Raw genomic sequence first — 24,628 nt, forward strand, 5'->3', positions numbered from 1 at the left:
TGTTACTGGACCTCCCATGATGATTCTATGGACTCGATGGAGATCTCCATAATAATATATCTTTGCTTATATTATAACAATCGAACCTTTTTGTGATATTACATAAATCTCTAATTTAGTAACTAAATTAGGATGAATATCAATTTCTTAACCAAGTAACTTTAATTTAGTCTGTGATTAGCACATATGCATGCATACAGTTAACTGTACACTGCAGATTATTAACAACATTATTATTTTAAAAATAGCATTTAAGAAATGAGCAGTGAACATTATTTTAAATCATCATGATGAACACTTTCCTTTAGTGTTACACAGTGATCAGCCTTCATTTCAGTAAAATTATGGAGACTACCACTGTGTTAGGAATAATTACTTTAATTTTCCAATGTTTTGACCTTAATATGAAGGTCAAAACATCAGGAAATTAAAGTGATTATTCCTAACAAGGTGGTAGTCTCCATAATTTTATTGCAATGAACATGATGAACACATTGCAAAAGGAATAATTGATTGAAACAAGCTTCAATCCGTTATATGAATTATATGCAAGTGATATTTTTCAAAGCAATTATATGAAAGTGAGCACTTCAGAAGAAAACTTGTTTATTTGGAGAACTTAAAAAATAATATAAATTAATTGATGTGATTGCAAAAAAAAAAAAATACTACCGAAATCAAGTGAAAGAGAAACTCGAGCAAAGGATTGTGACTAGAAACTTAATTTTATTTATTTATCTTTTTTAAATTTTCAAATGGTAGTTCAAATTTAATTTGGATACCTTTGTGATTCATTGGCAGATTTATCATTTTAGTCACATTTAAGTTTGATGACAGTCCATTTTTTGTCACTAACTTCTTAGAAGCTTTCGGATGGGCTTAATGAACATTTTAAAGCAGATAGAGTGTACTAATATCTGTTTACTGTAATTTTATTCTGGAACAGTACAAAAGAATTATGAATGGTTTTTGTAGGGTGGTGGTTAGATTCTTCATTTGATCATTTTATTGCTTATGGTAGCTCATTGTGCTGATTTGCCAATTCATTGCATCTACATCTTCCTGTAGATTATTAACAACATGCAATGAATTGACCAATCAGCACATGTTGGATCTGGTCTACAGCAGCCCCAACAACGTATTTTATCCTATTTGCCTCTATCTCACACCAGCAGCCTCAAATGAGCCATATCCCAGACTTAATATCTTCTTTAACTTTTTTAATTTTGTTGGCTGTAATTCTGCAGCTATCAGCAATACCCCACCTGTCCTGTTCCTTCTATCCTCCCTGAAAATACAATACCCTTTATATTCTGTCCCTTTAGCTATATCATTTTCAGTCAATCAGGTTACCCATATTCAGTCAACCATTTTTTTATAAATGTTTGGCTAATAATTTCATATTCTTTGTTCAGTGCCTGCTCTGTGGAGCAAATTTTTAGGACTGTATGTTTGAGGGTGCTGTTGGTACCCCTAGTGTTTGTGTTGGATTGTGGTATGAATTTTTATGTATGTGTTAGTCTGTGTGCATGTGTTGGTTTGCAGTGAACCATGAATGAAAGGCAGCCGGGGTAAGATGCACAACAAGTGTGTCTAGAAAAGGAAGAGAGTTATTGTTTTCCATCTCAGTGGTACATTGGATATGTTTGTGCTCTTTGTTCAGGTGGCTTAGACATGTATTTAGACATTATTTCAGGGCAGTGGGGTCAAATATCATCAACATATCTGAGCCAGACTTTGAACTTTAGGCTTGCTGAATCTAGAGCTTGTTGTTTGAAGTCGTCCATGTAAAAGTTGGCTGGGGGGGTGGGGGTTGAGCCCAAGCAGTAAAAGCCCTTACCAGGACAACATTATCAAGGTGGATAAAGGCAATGCTACCATCGATCTTGATTGGAGAACATACCTTGAATATGACTACAGCATGTACCAATTGGTTAACTGCAATCCTACAAACTGCATCAAAAAGAAAACCACAGAATTAATCAAGTCAGTAATCACGTGGCCAGAGGAAACAATTGAAAAGCTATTATCACGTTATGCCTCTACTCCCAGAATTTATGACCTTCTTAAAATATCCAAACAAACACACACCACTATGACTGATAGTATAAGGAATCAACAGCCACAATTATCACTTAGCCAAGAAACTATAATAAATTTAGTTTAATCCTTTATCCGTAAGCAAACAAAGTTTGTGCCCGAAAATATCTTCAGGACTGGGGTAAGGTAGTGCAACACCAGGCAACTCCGAGCAAAGGTGGACCAAGCTCTCATCACTCCTTATCTCAGTATCTCCCATAATGCAAAGCACATCCCCTTGCAGACATGTATACTGCTATGCATTAAGAGAAGGGCCACTACCCAGACCGGTTTAAACCTTTATTGAGGTTTTGTCAGTGGGAGGCAGACCCAACTGTGGAGATATTAAGGCAGAAGCAATTGTTGGCAACTCCTATAGGTAAATATGACCTCTCCTATTGCTTCTACCTTAGTATTCTTATCCCTCCAAGGCCCTATGCATTCAGCATCTGAACTGTGCTTCCACACCACTCTCTTTCTATCTTATTTGAATGGCATAGCTAAACAACAACACATTAAAGAACAAAGCTAACCTGGCATTGTTGTTCCCTTTGAACACTTTCATAAATGTTCAAGGCAAATCACACCCCTACCATATCAGAAACATAGAATAATCTGGAATAACTCAATGCAAAAAAAAAAGTCTTCTGGTCTTGATGGTATTCAATCCAAGACAGGTTGAGTCTTTGATTAGGATTTAGTGAATTTAATGTAGCCAGCCTGCTATTCTTCTGCTGCAGCCTCTAAGGCTTTGTTATGTCTGTATTTATGTGTATTGATGGGGCCAATTTGCTGTTTTGCAGGATGAAAAACCTAAGTTTCCAGGAGGAAAAATTCTTCCATCTCTGCATGGAACTGGCTAACTCACCTTCACCTGAAAAGCTCTGAATAGAGTTCCTCCCATTCTAGATGGGATTGGAACCCAGTTATTTCCAAAATGGTTTTCGCTATGCTGATTGAGCTATGCAAGCTCTTAATATGGAAATAGACAGGCAGAATTGGCAAACCTGGTGGGGTAGGAGTCAAATCACCAAATTTATATGGAGTAAGAGCAATTAGTCGAGCCTCCGTAGCTCAGTCAGTTTAGACGAAGGAAGCCCTTTGTTCGGAAAGAAGACCTGGGTTCGATTCCTGTCCAAGACTTGAAGAGCCTTTATTTGATCTCTTTCGACTAAAGGTGAGTTAGCTGGTTTCATACGGAGGTAGGGGGTTTTTCACCTGGAAACTTGGGTTTTTTCCTCCTCCAGAACAGGCAGACCGGTCCCATGAACACTCATCTACAGACATAGGACACACCTGGAGGCATAGGGCTATCCACATTATCCTTGAGATGGTCGTGGCTCTGAAGTCCACAGGAACTGGACACTACAGATGTGAAAGTTTTGAGAAAGATCTGGAGTCTAAACAGTTAGTATGAATGGCACAGTCATCTTAAAAATGAAGATATTAGGAATGTCCTTGACATTTTTAGCATTCTCGAATGTGTGAACAGAGCTAATCTGGTTGTATGGTAACCTGAGCATAATAGGAGAGGAATGATTGATCAAACTGATATTTTCTTAAGTTTTTTTTTTTTTTTACATTTTTAGCATTCTCGAATGTGTGAACAGAGCTAATCTGGTTGTATGGTGACCTGAGCATAATAGGAGAGGAATGATTAATCAAACAGATATTTTCTTAAGTTTTTTTTTTTTTTTTTTTTTTCACCCACAGGATTTGCAGTCTAGAAGAAGACCAAGATCTAAGTGGATTGATACAGTAAGAAGTGTGTTAGGATGGCTGAAATATAAGATCTGACAGTATTGGAGTCTTGAGTCAAAGCTAATTTAGAGGAAAATTATAAATAGGAAGTTAGTAATTGATGTCAAGTTTTAATGTAGTATTATCATAATATCCTGTATACCTGCTGAGGGTATATATCAGGAATTGGATGATACTGATGATGACATTTAAAATGTATTAAATTAATTTTATTATACTGTATTGTTGATCTGTTTTATACTGGAAGTTATAAGGTATAAATATTGTTATTATTATTGTTATGTGACACCTCCAGGGAGTCCAAAGACTCATCGAGGGAGAGCGTGCCAACAGCATCGAACAATTGTTCCCCTTCCAACTACTAACCGCATTCAAATTTGGGTAACTTTTTGCGAGCCATTAGTAGCAGAGGCTTTACCAATTGACCAACCTTTTTCTGTTAGTTTTTGCTATTATGACTGATGTAATGCATCCATGACCATATGAGATTTTGTTAACTCCAAGAAGCATTTGCGATAATATTTTTCTTTTTTCTTATTTATTTTTTGAGATTTTTGCATTCTTTGTTTTAGGTTATTGTTGCAGTTACAATCTAAATCCAGTGTGAATTGCTCTTACCACTTTTGGTTTTTTCCACAAGAAATAGAAACAGCTTTCCCTTGTTGAAATAAATGATCTTCATTTTACATGGTTGTTTATTACCTTTTGTGGGATTTATCGAAATCTAGTTTGGTGATTATTCCTGCTGATAAATGCAATTATTTATTTATTTATATATTTTTTTTAGAATTTGCTGTAGATATCCAGTATTTAACAACTTGAAATAATAATATCATAACATTTTTGTTTTAAAATCACCATGCTTTTTTTTTTTTTATTCTATTCAGCTTAATATTATTATTATCACATGCTCCATGGAGTCAGCAGACTCGTAGAAGGTTCATTCATACAACATATTTGTCATACTGAATCTTAAAATCCTTAATGCTCCCTGCATTAACAACATATTCTGACATTGTGCTCCATTCACCAACAAATTTCCATCTAAAAAATCTGCTCCTCACTCCCCTCTTCACCTCACTCTTGCATAACTCCCATTAACCATAACCAGAGGCCATTTCAAGGATGGCCTCTGGTTCTTCCCTTCTCACTTTCTACTCTTCATATAATCCTCTTTCGATTCATCCAATAAAGTACCTTCACTAACTACAACATCTGTATTGTATCACCTTTTTTTCCTTTCCTCCTCTGTAAACATTTCTGCAAAAAATAAACTTTAATTGCATGTGTGCTTGCATTATAATCTTGGCTTTATTTTTAGTTATCATTTGGTTTTTAATAATGAAAATTTAAATGAAGTTCCATAATTCTTATACTTAAATTTTTTCCCCCCCTCACTAGATGCAATGACTTCTACAACTAACTCTTTTTATATTGGAGTTGGCTGTGCCAGTGCCATTGTCGTTGTCATCACTACAGTAGCAGTGGCTAGTTATCTCCGCTCTCGAAAGGCTCGCAGAACTAATACTAGCAAGTGAGTACTAAATATTGTAACCAGTGGTCAACACTGTTGCTTAAATTTAGAGCACTTATTCAGTGAGTTGTCAGTGCAAGATAGTTTCCTGTAATTATCATTTTCATATATAACTTTCATAACAACTACACATTGCTGTTGTGATAAAGATTACATTGACAAGTAGAGATAAGGAGATAGTTGTGCCACTGTATAATGCATTGGTCAGACCTCACATGGATTGTTGTGCTCAACTTGTTTTCATCATGATGTGGAAACACTGGAGAAGATCTAGATACATGTGACCAAGGCAGTACCAGGACTCTGGAATGTTGGTTATCGGAAAAGGTGGAGAAAATTCAAATTATAGAATTTAGTGGATAGGATATGAGGATCTAAAGGATGATTGGGGATATAAATAGCAGAGTAGGATATGATTGTCAGACATACAAAAATATTTTGAGAAAATGTGGAGAAAAGAACAAAGCTAATAATAATGACAAATATCTGTTGGATTTCTGCTCAGGATATGGACTGGATTCTCATCTCATCTAAGTCTTTTTGGATATTTTTCTCCCAATATATCTGCAGCCTACCTCTGGGTCACTTTCCATCAAGCATTCATCCTGAATGCTTGTTTAGCCATTCTCTCCACATGTCCAAGCCATCTCAATCTGCTCGCTCAAATCTCATCAACTAGAAGTGGGAAACTATATAGTTCATATAGTTCTTGGTTATGTCTTCTCCATTCTCCTGTTGTGCTATCTCTTACAGGTCAATCGACTTTCCTGAGAATTTTATTTTCAAAGATTTTCAATGCTTTTGCATCTTGGTCTGTTATGCTACAAGTTTCTGCTCCATACAAAACCATAGGTCTAATGATTACTAATTATACGAAGAGCCAAAGGCTTCAATTCGGTGACATGAACTTATTTAAGTTAAGGGATGTTACATTCCATATTGTTTCTTAGCCGAATAAGAAACTCAGAGTTTCATGCCGAATGTAGAAACTATATAAAGTTCGGCGATTCCAAGCATAAGCAAATACCTGGATAGTGCAGCACCTGACCCATTTGGTAGTGCAAACTGAGGCAACTCAGGGATGTAAGTTCTGTTCGCTACAAACTTGGTATTAACTAGGTCTGCCTACTCACTGATGAGACCTCAATAAAGGTTGAAACTGGTCTGGGTAGTGACCTTCTCTCATAATGTAGAACAGTAATACAGCTCCTGGGAGCTAAGTTCACATTATGGGTAAATACCAAGAATAGTGATCGGAGCTTGCTCCACCCTTACTATGAGTTGCCTCAGTTTGCACTACCAAATGGGTCAGGTGTTGCACTATCCAGGTATTTGCTTACGCTTGGAATCACCGAACTTTATATAGTTTCTATATTCGACGTGAAACTCTTCGAGTTTCTTATTCAGCTAAGAAACAATATGGGATGTAATATCCCTTAACTAAAATAAGTTCATGGTGCCGAATTGAAGCCTTTGGCTCTTCATATAATTAGTAATTTATTAGGACACCTTCTTGGCAATTCTCATAGAAGGGATGTAAGAGAACCTCAATAAAGATTGAATAAGAGACCTCAATAAAGGTTGAAACCGGTCTGGGTAGTGACCTTCTCTCATAATGTAGAACAGTAATACAGCTCCTAGGAGTTAAGTTCACATTATGGGTAAATACCAAGAATAGTGATCGGGGCTTGCTCCACCCTTACTATGAGTTGCCTCAGTTTGCACTACCAAATGTGTCAGGTGTTCCACTATCCAGGTATTTGGTTATGCTTGGCATCGCTGAACTTTATATAGTTTCTACATTCGGCATGAAACTCTTTGAGTTTCTTATTCAGCTAAGAAACAATATGGGTCTAATGATTGTCTTGTATATTCCTGTTTTAACTCTGCTTGATAGAATTTTGGAAGATAATGAATGATGTAGTAAATGATAAGATCTATTTGAGGTATTCTAGCATTTATTTCTGTACTAATTTTATTATCTCAAGTAATCAGTATTCCAAGATATTTGAAGGAGGCGGCACTTTTAAATTTCTGATTATCAATGATAAAATGGTCTTTTTCCCCTTGATTGTGATTTTTGGATACATTTAAATATTCGGTTTTATCATGGTTAATTTGTATTTCTAATTTTTCAGCAGCAATTTTGAGTTTTCTAAATGTTGTTCTGATGTCTTAAGCATTTTCTCCAACAAGGCATATATTATCTGCATATCCTAATGTTACTGTTCTGTTTTTGTTATCTTTGACAATTTCTCGAATGCATTTTTCTAATGTTAAATTAAAAAGGATGGGTGAAAGGGCATCTCCTTATTTCAATCCTGTCTTAATATCAAAAGGCTCAGATCTAATTCCATTTGCTAATACCATGCTTCAGCTGCCAGTGGTGCAAATTTTGATTAGATGTATTATCTTATGAGGTATTCCTGGTTCATCTAATATTTCCCAAACTCCTCTGAATACTATCATGTGTTTTTCTAAAGTCTGTAAATAAAATATGGGCTGACAGATTTTTTTATTCCCATTTTTCTTCTGGTATCTGTCTAAGTATAAACATTTGGTTAACTGTTGATCTATTTCTTCAGAATCCTGCGTGATATTCACCAATATTTTCTTCAGCATAAGGTAAGATTCTTTTTAGTATATTAGATAAAATTTTGTAGCCTCTTGATAGTAGCAATATTCCTCTGCAGTTTTCACATTCATTTTTGTTTCCCTTTTTATAAACCGGAATGATTAGCGATTCTTTTCATTCTGTGGGGTATCTTTTCTTTTTCCCATATTAAATTTAAAGCTTATATATATGAGTGGTTAATTCACTACCCTCATATTTAATGAGTTCGTCTGCTATTTCATCAGTACATGTTGTCTTGTTGTTTTTGAGCAGTTTTATTCTTTCCTCTATGTCAGCTAGGAAAGATTTAATTATTTCTGGATAACAAGTCCGATAAGTATGTTTGAAAGATACAGTAGGTTCGTCACAATTTAGGAGTTTGTTAAAGTACTCTCTCTCTCTCTTTCTATCCACCCATTTTCTGTTTCATCTCTAGAGGCTAGTATTTGTATCAGTACATGTTGAAAGATACTACCCTCATATTTAATGAGTTCAGCTGCTATTCCATCAATACATGTTGCCTTGTTGTTTTTGAGCAGTTTTATACTTTCCTCTACTTCAGCTAGGGAAGATTTAATTATTTCTGGATAACAAGTCTGATAAGTATGTTTGAAAGATACGGTAGGTTCATCACAAATTAGGAGTTTGTTAAAGTACTCTCTCTCTCTTTCTCTCCACCTGTTTTCTGTTTCATCTCTAGAGGCTAGTATTTGTCCATTGCTATTGTTGATTACTGTTGTTTTCGTACGTGGGCCTGGTTTATAGTTTCATGAGAAAATTTTCTGGGATTATATACTGTCAAGTATTTCTGGATTTTTTTAATCAGTTCACGAAGAAATTTTCTTTTCTGCTGTTTTATTATTTTATTGGCTTCCTTGCTGCTGTCTTTGTATCTCAGAGCAGCATGAATATCAGCTGGATTCTTAAGTGAAGTACTTTGATTTATTTTTTTCTTTTTCTTTACTGCCCATTCACATTCTTCATTGAACTATTTTTTACACTGTATTTTATTTTAAATTCCAATTGAGTTTTCTGCTGCTACTTTTATTCTCCTCTGGTTGTATATTTTCCAATTTCTGTTTTAATTCACACTCGTATTTTCTTTTCTCTTCTGTTATATATAGTTTGTTAATGTTGCATCTCAATCGATTTGCATGTGCTGAAAAATATTTGCTCTTTATTTTAATTTTAAGTATAGTACCAACTATCAACCATCAAGTATATTATCAAGTATAGAACCATCGTTACTCAACATAAGAAACCTGAATGGCAGAGAAATGGAGTTAACTGAGGAATTGCATAAGTACCAGATTGACATAATAGGGGTGACTGAAACAAAAAAGACAAAAACCAGTGAGATCTTTCCAAGCAACAAATATAAAATGCTATATTCAGGCAATAACAATCAGGGAAATGGAGAAGCTATAGTATTCAACACTAAATACCAGGCTAATTTTCTTGTATGGCAGGCAATATCAAGTAGAGAAATGGGGAGCAAACATCAAAATGGGGAACTGGACAGTGAGAGTTATTTGTGCCTATGATCCCACATAAGGTTTTACTAAGGTAGAAGTGGTGGAATTTTTTGAGGTTTTAGAGAAAGCAACTGACACAATAAAAAAAAGGAAAATTTGGTCCTTGGAAGTTAAAGAGGCAGTGAAGGAAAAGAAAAAAGCATATCAAAAGTTCCTGGCAAATAAGTCAGCTTGTGCTCTTAGAGAATACAGAGACAAATGTAACAAAGCTAAACACAATATAAAACTAGCTAAACAACGGTCATGGGAAGACTTTGGTAAGAACTTAGAAAATAAATATCAAGAAGGTGGCAAGATATTCTGGAGGTTGTTGAAGAAGCTCAGAAATGGAGGAAAGAGTGCTGTAAGAGGAATTAGAGATTATAAAGGTGACATGAAAACAGGAGGAAAAAGATATCCTTGAAGTATGGAGTAATTACTTTGAAAAATTGCTAAATGAAACAAGCAGTGATGACAGCACAGTGGTAAAAAACACTGAACAGGAATTCATGCATTCAGTGTTTTAAGAAAAACATTGAATTTAAGAAATTAAAGAAAAGCCATAGCTGTATAACTGAGAGGAGACCTCCACATAGCCTTTAAAGGAATGCGGAGAACCGACCAGGGCTTCTGACCTAATGTCCAATCCTCACCTTCTCGTGGTGCACCCTGTTGGGTATCTACTTTGATACTGAACGAACGAGGATGGGCTGGCAATTTGGGATTTAGCCGACCAAATTGTATTCTTATTGGTTAAACCAAAATAAAAAATGATGGTACAACATGACAAAATTTCATGCCGGCTGGGGCGTCGCCCGGTTAAACAAGGCCCCCGTTGTTTTCTCCAGGGAACCAGGGCGAACAGCGAAAAGTCAGCTACTGGAACAAATCTGAAATCTGAAATCAAACCCCAACTCAACATCACCAGAGTTAAAGATCGGTACTATCAACGTAAGAAGCCTGAATGGCAAAGAAATGGAGCTAGCTGAGGAATTAGATAAGTACCAGATCGACATAATAGGGGTGACTGAAACAAAAAAGACCAAAACTGGTGAGATCTTTCTGAGCAATAAATACAAAATGTTATATTCAGGCAATGACAATCAAGGAAAAGAAGGAGTAGCCATAGTATTCAACACAAAATACGAGGCTAATCTTCTTGAATGGCAGGCAGTCTCAAGTAGAGTAATGTGGGCAAATATGAGAATGGGGAACTGGACAATGAGACTTATTTGTGCCTATGGTCCCACAGAAGGTTCTACTAAGGTAGAAGTGGAGGAATTTTTTGATGCTTTAGAAAAAGCAACTGACACAATGAAAAATGAAAAGTTGATCATTGTCGGGGATCTAAATAGCAGAGTAGGAAATGATTGTGAGACATACAAAAATATTTTGGGAAAATTTGGAGAAAAGAGCAAAGCTAATAATAATGGCAAATATCTGTTGGATTTCTGCTCAGGACATGGACTGGTTATTACTAACACCATGTTCCAACATAAAAATGTGCACAAATTCACATGGAGAGAAGAGGCTAGGAATAAGAAAAGTCTCATTGACTAATTTATTGTTGATAGTGATGTTTTCTCCCTGGTGCAGGACACTAGAGTGTACAGAGGATTTGAAATTGGAAGTGATCACTATTTAGTCTTGAGCAGGATAAAATTAAATTTCATATTGAAAAGAATAATATGTAAGAAAGTTTTAAAGCGAATAAAAGTTGAGCAGCTCTCAGATGTGAACTGTAGACTAAAATACAGAAATATTATTGAAAAGAAAATGAAAGAGTTTGAGAACAGGAATCAAACCTTGGAGATTCAGTGGCAAACTCTGAAGGAAACATTGATTGATTCTGCCAGAGAGGCATGTGGTGAGGTTGTGTGCAAGGATAAAAAAATCAGAACTCCCTGGTGGACAGAGGAAGTTAAAGAGGCAGTGAAGGAAAAGAAGAAAGCATATCAAAAGTTCCTTGCAAATAAGTCAGCTTTTACTCTTACAGAATACAGAGACAAATGTAAGAAAGCTAAACAGTGTGTAAAACTAGCTAAACAAAAATCATGGGAGGACTTTGATTAGAATATAGAAAATAAATATCAAGAAGGTGGCAAAATATTCTGGAGGTTGTTGAAGAAACTTAGGAATGGAGGAAAGAGTGCTGTAAAAGGAATTAGAGATGATAAAGGTGAAATGAAAACAGGAGAAAAAGATATCCTTGAAGAATGGAGTAATTACTTTGAAAAACTGCTAAATGAAACAAGCAGTGATGACAGCACAGTGATAAAAAACACTGACCAGGCAAGCAGTCAGGAATACATATCCATACTTGAAGTAGAAAAAGCCATCAAAGGCTTGAAATGTGGAAAGGCAGCAGGAGTAGATGATATTCGACCAGAAATGCTGAAGTATGGTGGTATAAGAGTCTTACAGTGGCTGCACTGCATAGTTCAGAAAGCCTGGACAGAGGGACGAATTCCCAATGATTGGAGTAGAGCTCTCATAGTACCCATATATAAAAAGGGAAATAAAACTGAATGTGAGAATTACAGAGGTATTTCCCTACTGAGTGTTCCTGGCAAGATCTATGCAAGTATACTTGAGAAACGGTTGAGAAGAATTGTGGAAGAAAAGCTTGGTGAAGAACAAGCTGGATTCAGGCCAAATAGAGGCTGTCAGGATCAGATCTTCACTTTACGACAAATAGTCGAGAAAGCATGGGAATATAACAAAGATCTGTATTTAAGTTTTGTCGATTTGGAAAAGGCATATGACAAGGTGCCAAGAGAGAAGCTATTCAATACGCTGCAGTTATATGGTGTGAATGGGGCATTATATCAAGCAATACTTAGTCTTTATTTGAGTTGTGAGTCAGCAGTTAGAATTGAAGGAAGTACAGGAAGATGGTTTAATGTTAAATCTGGTGTGAGACAAGGATGTACATTATCCCCTCTGTTATTCATTATCTATATGGATCACATTATGAAGGAATGTGGTATTAAACCTGATATCAAAATTGGAGATGTTAATGTCAGCTCTTTGCTTTATGCGGATGATGTTATACTTCTAAATAAATCTGCTACAAGTCTGCAAGATTCTCTGACTAAATTGAATAGCTGTTGTAATAGATATGGTATGAAGGTCAGCAATAAAAAGACAAAGACAATGAAAATAGGCAGAATCATTGAAAATGTCAACTGTGTTGTGAATGGAGAACCTGTGGAACAAGTAAAACATTTCAGCTACTTAGGCACAATTTTTACTGAAGATGGTAAACTAAATATAGAAATAGACAACAGAATCAGCAAAGCTGGTATCGTGGGAAGTGAATTGAATAAATTCATATGGAATAAGAAAGAAATTAGTCGGAACACTAAATTAGCTGTATACAAGACTGTGTTCAAACCAATTTTAACTTATGGATCTGAGAGCTGGGTCAGAAGTAAAACACTTGACCAAAGACTAGAGACCACAGATATGAGAGTCCTGAGAAAGATTAGAGGCGTGAACAGATGGCATCAATGGCAATATCATATAAAAAATGAGGATATTAGGAAAGAACTTGACATTGTCAGCATCCAGGAATGCGTTAGCAGAGCTAATCTCAGATGGTATGGTCACTTAAATAGAATGGGAGAGGAAAGATTAGCTAAACAAGTGTTCTCTGCCAGGTTGGCAGGAAAACGACCCAGAGGAAGACCAAGATATAGGTGGATTGATACGGTACAAAGTGCCTTAAACGATAGAAATATAAGATCTGATAATGTTGGAGTCTTGACAAGTATCAGACTGATTTGGAGGAAAATTGTAGATAGGAAGTTAGTAATGATGTAATTTTTTCATGTAGTACTATCATATCCTGTACACCCCTTGAGGGTACATGGCAGGAATTTGATGATGATGATGATGATGATGATGAAGAAAAGCCATCAAAAGCCTGCAGAAGACATTTATTGTGTCTTCTGCAGTTTCTGTTGGTCAGTGTCCATTAATATTGGTTATTTAGCCATTTTGCTTGCTTATACTTTCATTAAAGGCTTCAAATTCGATCAGAGATGGCGACAATTTTTTCTTAATGATGAAAGCTTTTCAAAATTCATTTTTATCAGAGTTGTTTCCTCCACAATGTAGCAAAAAGTTAATTCTCTTTCTTCAAATTTCTTTTTCCTGTACATCATGTCTCTTTTATTGCTATATATCCATTTTGTATCTATTTAATTCATGTATATTTCTTGAAATGCTCCAGCTCTGTACAAGCTTCTAACATCTCGTGAATCTATTCGTAAACCATTATTCCAAGGCCTGGGTCGATATCCATTTAAGTCCATCCAGTGAAGATTACTTGGTACATGTTTCTTGACTAGTTGATTTTTTATGAGATGGGGTTGTCAGTCCCATGCTCAAGGATTAAAAGTATCTCAGTAGTATGGTATCGTCAGATCCTTTCTAAAACACACAAATTTGTCTGTCATCCATGTTTTTCAATTAGATTTGTGTTGCCTTTTGTGTGTGTGTGTGTGTGTGTGTGTGTGTGTGTGTGTGTGTGTGTGTTACAAGTTTCATATTGTACTCCCTGAAGAAGTCTTTTACTGAGATGAAATATTTGAAGAATTTAATAGTGTTTTTAATCCTTTTCCAGTGATGTTTTATTTCATTATACCTGCAATATCTGTAGAGGACCCTAGTATTATCTGCCCATATATGGATGCAATTCCTAAACAGTCTCTCCAAATCTTGACTGCACTAGAGGTACTAACTAGTCCAAAATTTGCTGTATCTGCCTTAGTTTTACCCTTGTATAATGGATTATCTTGGTCTCCTGCTGATTAGGAATCATGTGTGTACTTAAAGTCAAGTTAAACAACAAAGTCTGAGGCATTATTTTTTTGAACAATTTCTTCAGTAACTGTGCTTATCCATTCTAATCCAACTGCAGTTAATTGAATCAAGATGATATAAGGGCTGTAACACTTCTTAGCATCTACCGGTTTTCTTTTGTCCATGTTCTCTTCCAACATCCATGAAGATAATGAGTTTGCTGCTTTGTGCATTTCTAAAGTGATTACATAACAATCAACTATTTCTTGTTTATACACTTTTCTGCTATTTGCGTTCACTAAAGTTATTCTTTCATGACCATTCTTTTTTTTTTTTTTTTTTCTTTCTTGTGCATACCAATAAAATTCCTTCAGATTTTTTTTTTTTTTTGGTCCTCTTTGGCTAATTCCTTTTCATAATCTGTCTTTCATAATAATGTTTTACACTTATAAACAACACCAAGAGAAGAAAAAAAAGATTTATTAAAGTCAATAATATTTGACTGGTTTTCTAACCAGCATCATCCGAGCCCAGTTATAACTGTGATAGACATACAGCACTAAACTACATAATTGAGGAAAACAATTTAATTGTTACTGTCAACAGAACTAATGTCCTTACATGGTGCCCTCTATGGAATGGATAACCACAGACTTAATTCAGAGAAGTCCAGCTATCAGATCTTAAAATGATATTTTCCCAGATCTTTGGTAAATTAATGCAACCAACTTGTTGAGGTTAGGAAAGTGCTTTATAGATGATGCTGATTCTAAAAATGGTCTTGGAGACCTATAACGACTTCTATGCAATAAAGATGTTTTTCTCTATCTGATCCTATGTGAAGGAGTATCCAGAGCATGGTCTGCCTATCCCAACTTGCCACACAGATGATGCTGATGTAATTATGTTCTTCAAGGCTGATCTACCAGTCTGTCTGAATTAGGCCAAATTGTAGTCACAAGGAACTTTAGATCCTCCAGGATGTTCAAGGGGATACATTTGATCTTTAGGAGAATGTTTGAAGGTAGCTAGCTGAATAACATGAAATGACATGAGTTGAAAATGGCATGGAGATCATATTTGCAGAGAATTTTGGCTAATTTTTCTAATGTACCCTTAACATAAGCTTTGGGAATGGTTTTGTTCTAATTCTGTGTGTTGGAAGGCTAGCGAATGCATACAGTATTTATCTATTTTATAAGGGCTGTAGGCATTGGGTAAAAAGGTGCTGTGAAGGTCACTGAGCTCAGTTTTAAGGGCTTTGTTATTTGAATAAATAGCCTTGGCTTGGTGAGTAAGTGTTTTAAAGATGCCATACTTTTAGGAGATTGTTTATATAAATATCTTTCTGTATGATGGGGTTTTCTGTAAGATGTGCCAAAAATGTATCTGATGTGTCTGGATCATGTGGCCAAACATCAAATACATTATCAAAATAGCACAGCCAAACTATTGGTTTAAGTTTAGCTGTATTGAGTACTTGGTTTTCAAAATATTCCATATAGAAGTATCTAGAGGGGCAGAAAGAGAGGAATCCATAGTAGTCTCAAACAGCTGTTTGTATATTTTCCCTTTCCATAGGAAAGGAAATCTGAATAATTCAGAAGGGATATATTATGTCAGGAGGGATATGTGACTTAATAAGGTTAATGGTCTCTGTCAGAGGTACATTAGCAAAGAGTAAAGTAATATTGAAACTGACCATGATGTCAGAATCTGTCATAGTTATATTTTCTGTTAAATTTTTAAAATCCTGAGAGTTTTTAATACACGAGGGAGAGTTGCATGTAAAGGAAAAAATTGATTTGGATAAATGTTTGGCTATTTTTTAGGCAGGTTGTCTAGTATAGGAGGAAAAAGAGGGATATTAGATTTGTGAATTTTAGGGATCCTGTATATCCACGGTTGTTTGACATGATGAGTTTTGAGTTTTGTGATAATTTCTTTGAACCAAGCTATCACTTTTTTTTTAAATAATTACACAATTTTTTCTTCTGGAATTTTGTATGATCCCAATCTATGATTTTATAAGTAGAGGAATCTTTAAGATAATGATTCATTTTTCTGTTGTAATCTGTTTAGTTCATAATAACAGTAGTGTCTTAAGTTACAATAATTTGTTTGCTTCTATGTAACTTTTTAAGTGCTGATATTTCTTTAGGTGGAATGTTATTCTTGGGAGGTTTGAATTTTGTTTGAATACTAGTTACATTCAAATGAATGCTGTTAGCCACTGTGGGTGTAAGATCATAAGTTACCACATTCTATGTTAGTCATAATTTCTAGAATTGCTAATTTTTTCTGGATGTAATGGTGAAATTATACTCATGAAAAGTGCATTGTCTGCATGTTCTGAGAGTGTCTCCAATGATAGATTCACCACTACGCATTCTTATCATAGTTGCAGTTGGGAATAGCTTTGCCTGTTGAAGAGTTGCAAATTTTTTCAGATGCCAATTCTTAACTTTTTCAAATTCTTGCAGCATTTTCAGAGATGGTGATTAGAATTAACTGCAATTTTAGATTAATTATTTCTGTAACATGGTGATAGCAGTGTTGATTTTTGTTAAATCGACACAAATGCCACCAGTCTGTTCTCGAATTGTGCTAAACTTGGCTGAATATAAATACATTTAACTTTTGTGGAAACTTCTGTCAGAATCTTAGACCGTTTGGAATGGTATTTGTGTTCCTGGACCTCTTTAACAAGGTCAGCCGATTGAGTTGTCATGATAATTTTTGTTACCACTTACCAAGCTGACATGCCTTATGGATTCTTCTCTATGCAGAATTTGAATATGTATAGAAAGGCTTAGGTGTTGTTAATGATGCATAATAATGTTTTATGGAATAAACAACACAAGGATAAAAAAAAAAAAACATCATCATCAAATTCCTGATTTGTCAAGGGGTTTACAGGATAAGATAGAACTACATGAAAAATTTACATCGTTAATAACTTCCTATCTACAATTTTCCTCTAAATCAGTCTGTTACTTGTCAAGACTCCAATATTATCAGATCTTATATTTCTATCTTCTAAGGCACTTTGTACATCAATCCACCTATTTCTTGGTCTTCCTCTGGGTCATTTTCCTGCTAACCTGGCATAGAACACTTGTTTTGCTAATCTTTCCTTGCCCATTCTGTTTAAAGTGACCATACCACCTGAGATTAGCTCTCTTAACGCATTCCTGTATGCTGACAATGTCAAGTTCTTCCCTAATATCCTCGTTTTTAATATGATATTGCCATTGCCATCTGTTCCTCCCTTTAATCTTTCTCAGGACTCTCATATGTGCAGTCTCTAGTAGTTGGTCAAGTGTTTTACTTCTGACCCATCTATCAGATCCATAAGTTAAAACTGGTTTGAACACTGTCTTGTACACATATTCTGTCTAATTTCTCTCTTATTCCATATGAATTTATTCAATTGACTTCCTACCATACCAGTTTTGTTGATTCTGTTGTCTATTTCCATATTTAATTTACCATCTTCAATAAAAATTGTGCCTAAGTAGCTGAAATGGTTTACTTGTTCCACAGGTTCTCCGTTCACAACACAGTTGACATTTTCAACGATTCTACCTATTTTCATTGTCTTTGTCGTTTTATTGCTGACCTTCATACCATACCTATTACGACAGTTATTCAATTTAGTCAGGGAATCTTGCAAACTTGTAGCGGATTTATTTAGAAGTATAACATCGTCCGCATAAAGCAAAGAGCTGATATTAACATCTCCAATTCTGATATCATTTTTAATACCACTTTCCTTCATAATGTGATCCATATAGATAATGAATAACAGAGGGGATAATGAACATTCTTGTCTCACATCAGATTTAACATTAAGCCATCGTCCTGTACTTCCTTCAATTCTAACTGCTGAATTACAACTCAAATAAAGACTAAGTATTGCTTGATATAATGCCCCATTGACACCATATAACTGTAGCGTATTGAATAGCTTCCCTCTTGGCACCTTGTCATATGCCTTTTCCAGATCTACAAAACTTAAATAGAGATCTTTGTTATATTCCCATGCTTTCTCAACTATTTGTCGTAAAGTGAAGATCTGATCCTGACAGCCCCTACTTGGCCTGAATCCAGCTTGTTCTTCACCAAGCTTTTCTTCCACAATTCTTCTCAACCGTTTCTCAAGTATACTGATATAGATCTATCCATGAACACTCGGTAGGGAAATACCTCTGTAATTCTCACATTCAGTTTTATTTCCCTTTTTATATATGGGTACTATGAGAGCTCTACTCCAATCATCGGGAATTTGCCCCTCTGTCCAGGCGTTTTTGAACTATGCAGTGCAGCCATTGTAAGAGTTTTATACCACCATACTTCAGCATTTCTGGTCGAATATCATCTACTCCTGTGCTTTTCCACATTTCAAGCCTTTGATAGCTTTTTCTACTTCAAGTATGGATATATATTCCTGACTGTGTGCCTGTTGAGTGTTTTTTACCACTGTGCTATCACTGCTTGTTTCATTTAGCAATTTTTCGAAGTAGTTACTCCATACTTCAAGGATATCTCTTTCTCCCGTTTTCATGTCATCTTTATCATCTCTAACTCTTTTTACAGCACTCTTTCCTCCATTTCTAAGCTTCTTCAACTAACTCCAGAATATTTTGCCACCTTCTTGATATTTGTTTTCTATGTTCTTGCCAAAGTCCTCCCATGACTTTTAGTTTTACAAAGAGTTTAGCTGTCTTACATTTGTGTCTGTATTCTCTAAGAGTACAAGCTGACTTATTTGCCAGGAACTTTTCATATGCTTTCTTCTTTTCTTTCACTGCCTCTTTAACTTCCTGTGTCCGCCATGGAGTTCTGATTTTTCAATCCTTGCAGACAACTTTACCACATGCCCCTCTGGCTGAATCAATCAGGGTTTTCTTCAAGGCTTGCCACTGAATCTTCAAGGTTTGGTTCCTATTCTCAAACTCTTTCATTTGTTCTTGAATAATCTTTGTGTATTTTAGTCTACAGTTCACATCTGAGAGCTGCTCAACTTTTATTCGCTTTAAAACTTTCTTACGTGTTATTCTTTTCAATATGAAATTCAATTTTATCCTGCTCAAGACTAAATAGTGATCACTTCCAATTTCAAATCCTCTATACACTCTGGTGTCCTGCACCAGTGGAAAAATATGACTATCAACAATAACATAATCAATGAGACTTTTCTTATTCCTTGCTTCTTCTCTCCATGTGAATTTGTGCACATTTTTATGTTGGAAAATGGTGGTAGTAATAACCAGTCCATGTCCTGAGAAGAAATCCAACAGGTATTTGTCATTATATTTAGCTTTCCTCTTTTCTGTAAATTTTCCCAAAATATTTTTATATGTCTGACAATCATTTCCTACTCTGCTATTTAGATTCCCAACAAGGACTAAGTTTTCCTTTTTCATTATGTCAGTTGCTTTTTCTAAAGCATCAAAAACTTCCTCCACTTCTACCTTAGTAGAACCTTCTGTGGGACCATAGGCACAAATAAGTCTCATTGTCCAATTCCCTATTCTGATATTTGCCAACATCACTCTACTTGAGACTGCCTGCTATTCAAGAAGATTAGCCTCATATTTTGTGTTGAATACTATGGCTACTCCTTCTTTTCCTTGATTGTCATTTCCGGAATATAACATTTTGTATTTATTGTTCAGAAAGATCTCACCAGTTTTTGTCTTTTTTTTTTTTTTTTGTTTCAGTCACCCCTATTATGTCGATCTGGTACTTATCTAATTCCTCACCTAGCTCCATTTCTTTGCCATTTAGGCTTCTTATATTGATAGTACCGATCTTTAACTCTGGTGATGTTGAGTTGGGGTGTGCTTTCAGATTTGTTCCAGTAGCTGACTTTTCGCTGTTCGCACTGGCTCCCTGGTGAAAACAACGGGGGCCTTGTTTAATCAGGCAACGCCCCAGCCGGCATGAAATTTTGTCATATTGTACCAAAAAAAAATTATTGAACTCATTAATATTTCGCTGGTTTTCTAATCAGCATTATTAGATCACAATTATAACTGTGATAGGCACATAGCACTGAACTATGTAATTGAGCAAAACAATTTAAATTGTAATTAACAACAGAACTAATGTCTTTACATGGTGCCCTCTATGGGTCAGATAACCTCAAAGTTAATTTAGAGAAGTCCAGCTATGAGGTCTTGAAATGTTAGTCTCCCAGATGTTTTGTAAATTGATGCATCCATACTTGTTGAGGTTATGAGAGTGTTTCATAGCTGTGCTGATTCTGAAAATGGTCTTTTCTAAGACCCCTAACAACTTCTATGCAATAAAGATGTTTTCCTCCATCTGACCTATGTGAAAGAGTATCCAAAGTATGTTTTGCTAATCCCAACTTGCCATACAGATGATCGCAGATGTAATTTTTATGTTCAAGGCAGATCTTAACTGATTTCCAGTTTGTTCAAAGTAGGCTAAACTGCAGGCACAAGGAGAGAGAGAGAGAGAGAGAGATCCACTGTCTCTGATGGAAAGAGGTCTTGTGATAATTGTATGATATGATGAAAATCGTATTCCTAGCATAAAGTAGGTGTTGGTTTTCCATTTCAGTTGTTTCCGACCCTAGGTGACTTTGTAGTCATGCCCGCAAAGTGTTCCTGGTGAAATTTTTACAAGGTAGTTCACTATTGCTTTCCTCAATCCCCCCCCAGTTTTATCATTCTCAGGACCAGCATATGCTGGGAAGTATTCATATGACTGTAATCCATGTGTGTTCATGGGGCCAGTTTGCCTCTTCTGGGGTATGAAAAACCCAAGTTTCTGGGTGAAAAAAAACCCCCTCTACCGCTGTATGAGACCGACTAACCTACCTTTCGTCGAAAAGACTACATAAAGGTTTCTCATGTCGCTGACGGGAATCAACCTGTGAGTATTTCTATAAATTTATTTTCCCTCATCTTGCATGCTTTATTTGTCTCTCCAGTCTGTATTCCTACAGTTGAAATTATCCATAATGATAGATGTATATAAGGTTTTTTTCTTTATGTGCAGTTGACATTCCTTGTTCAGGTGATTCTGTTTTATAGCATCACCCAATCATGTATTTTGTGCTCTTCCCAGTCCAAACAGCCTCAAACTTATTTCCTTATTACTCATGCTGCCACCAATAGATTTGCTACTCCTATTCAATCTAATTCTTCTGCAGTCATTAGCAAAACTTCTCCAACCTTTTTGTGTTGTCTGTTCTCATTGAATAAACTCAAGTCATTATTTTTCATTCCTGTAATGATATTCTCCTCTATTCAGCCAGGCTTGACTAATGCCTATAGTTTTGGTTCCACCAGTATATTTTCTGTAAAGCATTTATTCCTGTTACTACTTGCATTAGTGTATGCACATGACAACTGACTAATGGGCCAATGAGTGAATTTTGAGCCAAATTCCCTCCCCACACCATGTCCAGAGTTTACAGCACTTTTTTTTTTTTGTTTCCCTTGACAAAAATTGTTCTGCATTTCCTTAGGTCATTACTAATAAGTTATCATTCTTCTATCTCTCACTCTGTTTGTAATTACACTCACAATTTCTACCACTTAATTTAATGCATACATCCATGCTTTCATGCATCAGAGAAAGAAATCCCTTTCTCTGGTACAAAAATGAGTAAATTGTGTGTGTCAAATTGAAGTGCAAGAGGTAAGAGTATTTATACTTCAGTGAGACAGAAGGAATTAATTCATTCTAAAAGTTATTTTAGAATGAATGTAGCTTCATTCATTCTAAAATAAATGAAGCAATATGTAAGCTTCATTTATTTTAGAAGGCCTTGGATTCAGATATTTTTGTAGTTATGCAATTTTATTTTAAACGTATATATTATTTTAGTTTTATTAAATGTGTATATTTTTGTAATTTTGTCTTGAATAAATGATTTTCTGGATTCTAAAAGAAATAGTAAAGTCATTGCACCAATTGGAATTGAATCCTTGTGTAAATAATAAATGCTTGGAGTAAAAATCTCTTTATAGAGATGAAATAAAATTAACAGTCTCTAAACAAATGGCACAGTTGACAGGATTGATTGTGACTTAACTTTATTTTAGGCTCCAGAAAGTTTAATTTTGAATTAAGTAAAATGCCTACGGGAGATAGCAATTCTAGTAATGAAGTTTCTTAAGTTAAAGATGAGAAATTTTTTAAGTTAATTAATCCAACCTTTGTAATACTTTCATTCTCAGATGATAGTCATGGAAGTATAGAAACATTTTTTAGATATGCAGAAAAAATTAGAGACTTAAGAAAATGGTCAGATTTTCACTTGTTAATTATACTTCATAATAAATTATTGGGCAAAGCCAAAACGTTTTTAAATGCATCCCTTTTATTGAGAGATAATGACAGCTATGCAACATTTAAAAGTTTACTAATATCTGAATTTTCAAATGTGGGAGAATTAGGGCCAAACATTTGGAAAATTTATCAGTGCATTCCAGGTAATAATAAGTATGTTTCAGAGTATTACCACAGACTTTGGAGCATTGCTCATGAATTTAATGTTTCATATGAAGAGAGATCCTGTTTAGGGATTTTTATTTTTGTAATTTGGTCTTGAGTCAGTGATTTTCCAGATTCTAAAAGAAATAGTTAAGTCATTGCTCTTATTGGAATTGAACCCTTGTATAAATAATAAACGCTCACAGTAAAAATCTCTTTATGGAGATGAAATAAAATAAACAATCTCTAAACATTCACACTTTTTACATAATCTATTTATAATCTACTTAGTTAATCATTTGCAATACAATTCCCTGAACCTCATGTCATACTGTGACAAGAGTCTCAACAATTTTAATATCTTCTCTTATATATATTTTTCTGCTTTAGATCATTTTTCTGACCAACCCAATCATAACCATTTACTTGCTTACATATTGCTTCATTGAGATCACCAAACTTTTGCTTGGCAAACAAACTTTCATTGCTTTTTTATTGTACCACTGATCATGGAATCTCCATATATCATCATATCTTTTTCTTTTTTCATATGTTTCTGCTTCATTGATTCTCCTTTTGATTTTTGAAGTTTTTTTTATTATTATTTTTTATTTTAAATTATTTCCCTTCCTTCCTTCCTGCTGTTTTCGAAGTGCTTTTCTGGTCTTTCCATCTCTCTCATGAAGTATTGTGCAGCACTTGTCAAAGTCTCAAATTTGCTAACATTGTACTAGAAACCTTTTATTTTCCTGTCTCCCTTCTCACTCTCTCTCACCTCATGTTGCTATCTATTGCCATCTTGCCTTTGAACACCTTCCTTAGCATACGTCATTTCATGCCACATCTCATTTGCTTTGCTACCTCATTTGATTTCCCGCTCACATTCAACATTTTACACTTCTCAATCTGCCTATTTATCACACATTTCTAGGAAATTCTAGTGTCCATAATAAATTATTCACACTTTCAGTAAATTTGCTCCCCCCCCCCCCACAGTGCACTGAATGCTAAACACTAACTTGAATTGCACTAACTGGTATGTGACTTGAAAATTTTCAAGTCACACGTACAAGGAACTCTGCCTCCAGTTATTTACCTCCCCCACATACTTCATCAATTTTATAAATAACTTGAAAAGAAATGATCAACTTCACTCAATGCAATTAACACTTAGAATTCTAGAATGCTAACAATTCAAGAATATCAAGTTCTGTACTAATATCTTCATTCTAAATGTGATACTTCCCCTAATTTTTCTCAGAATTCTCATGTCTGTTGTCTCCAGTCTTTGATCAACTATTTTATTTATTTATTTATAATTCTGCCCTCAGATTCCATGAGTGAAATTGGTTTGTACACTGTCTTTGTATTCTGCTAGTTTAGTGTCTTGGCTATATGTTAAAGATACCAAACAAAGGAAGAATGGCTGTTGATATTAGGCAAAAAATGGCTCAAATTTTTCAATTTTAGAGATGGAAAGTGTTAGTAGATTCACATGATTCAAATGCAAGTTTGACAATATAAAGCAGTGAAGCAAAAGAGTGAAAAGTAAGAAAATATGAATTAGGAGCTAGGACTGAATGTGATGAGAATCAAAGAGCAAATAGGTGGTAATGAAAGTGAAAGAAGTAGTAGTGCAAGTTGCCATAGAGAAAACTTTAGTAGATGTGATAGGAAAGTGAATAAAAGCAACAATAAAGTCATGAAAGTGATAATGATAGTGCTAAAAATGTCATTCTGTGATGAGAATAAAATGAAAGTGAAATGATTGAAATTAGGGGAGGTATGATGAATGAAGAATGAAGAATGTTTGATTGAGCAAAGTGGCTGGCTGGAGAA

General features: G+C 35.1%; 1 protein-coding gene across 4 annotated transcripts in view; it reads left to right on the forward strand.

The window, feature by feature from the left end:
* LOC150102889 (inactive tyrosine-protein kinase RYK-like) overlaps window positions 1-24,628 on the forward strand; it is a 378,596-nt gene that overhangs the window by 135,162 nt on the left and 218,806 nt on the right. For all 4 annotated transcript variants that reach the window (XM_090397499.1, XM_090397500.1, XM_090397502.1 and 1 more), the window contains one exon: window positions 5,242-5,374. In XM_090397499.1, coding sequence (XP_090253625.1) covers window positions 5,242-5,374 — 133 coding nt within the window. The remainder of the gene's footprint in view (window positions 1-5,241; window positions 5,375-24,628) is intronic.

The sequence above is a fragment of the Typopeltis vanoorti genome, chromosome 9, assembly GCF_054136105.1.
Source record: "Typopeltis vanoorti isolate ZY-2024b chromosome 9, IOZ_Tvanoo_1.0, whole genome shotgun sequence".
NCBI classification, from domain to species: domain Eukaryota; kingdom Metazoa; phylum Arthropoda; class Arachnida; order Uropygi; family Thelyphonidae; genus Typopeltis; species Typopeltis vanoorti.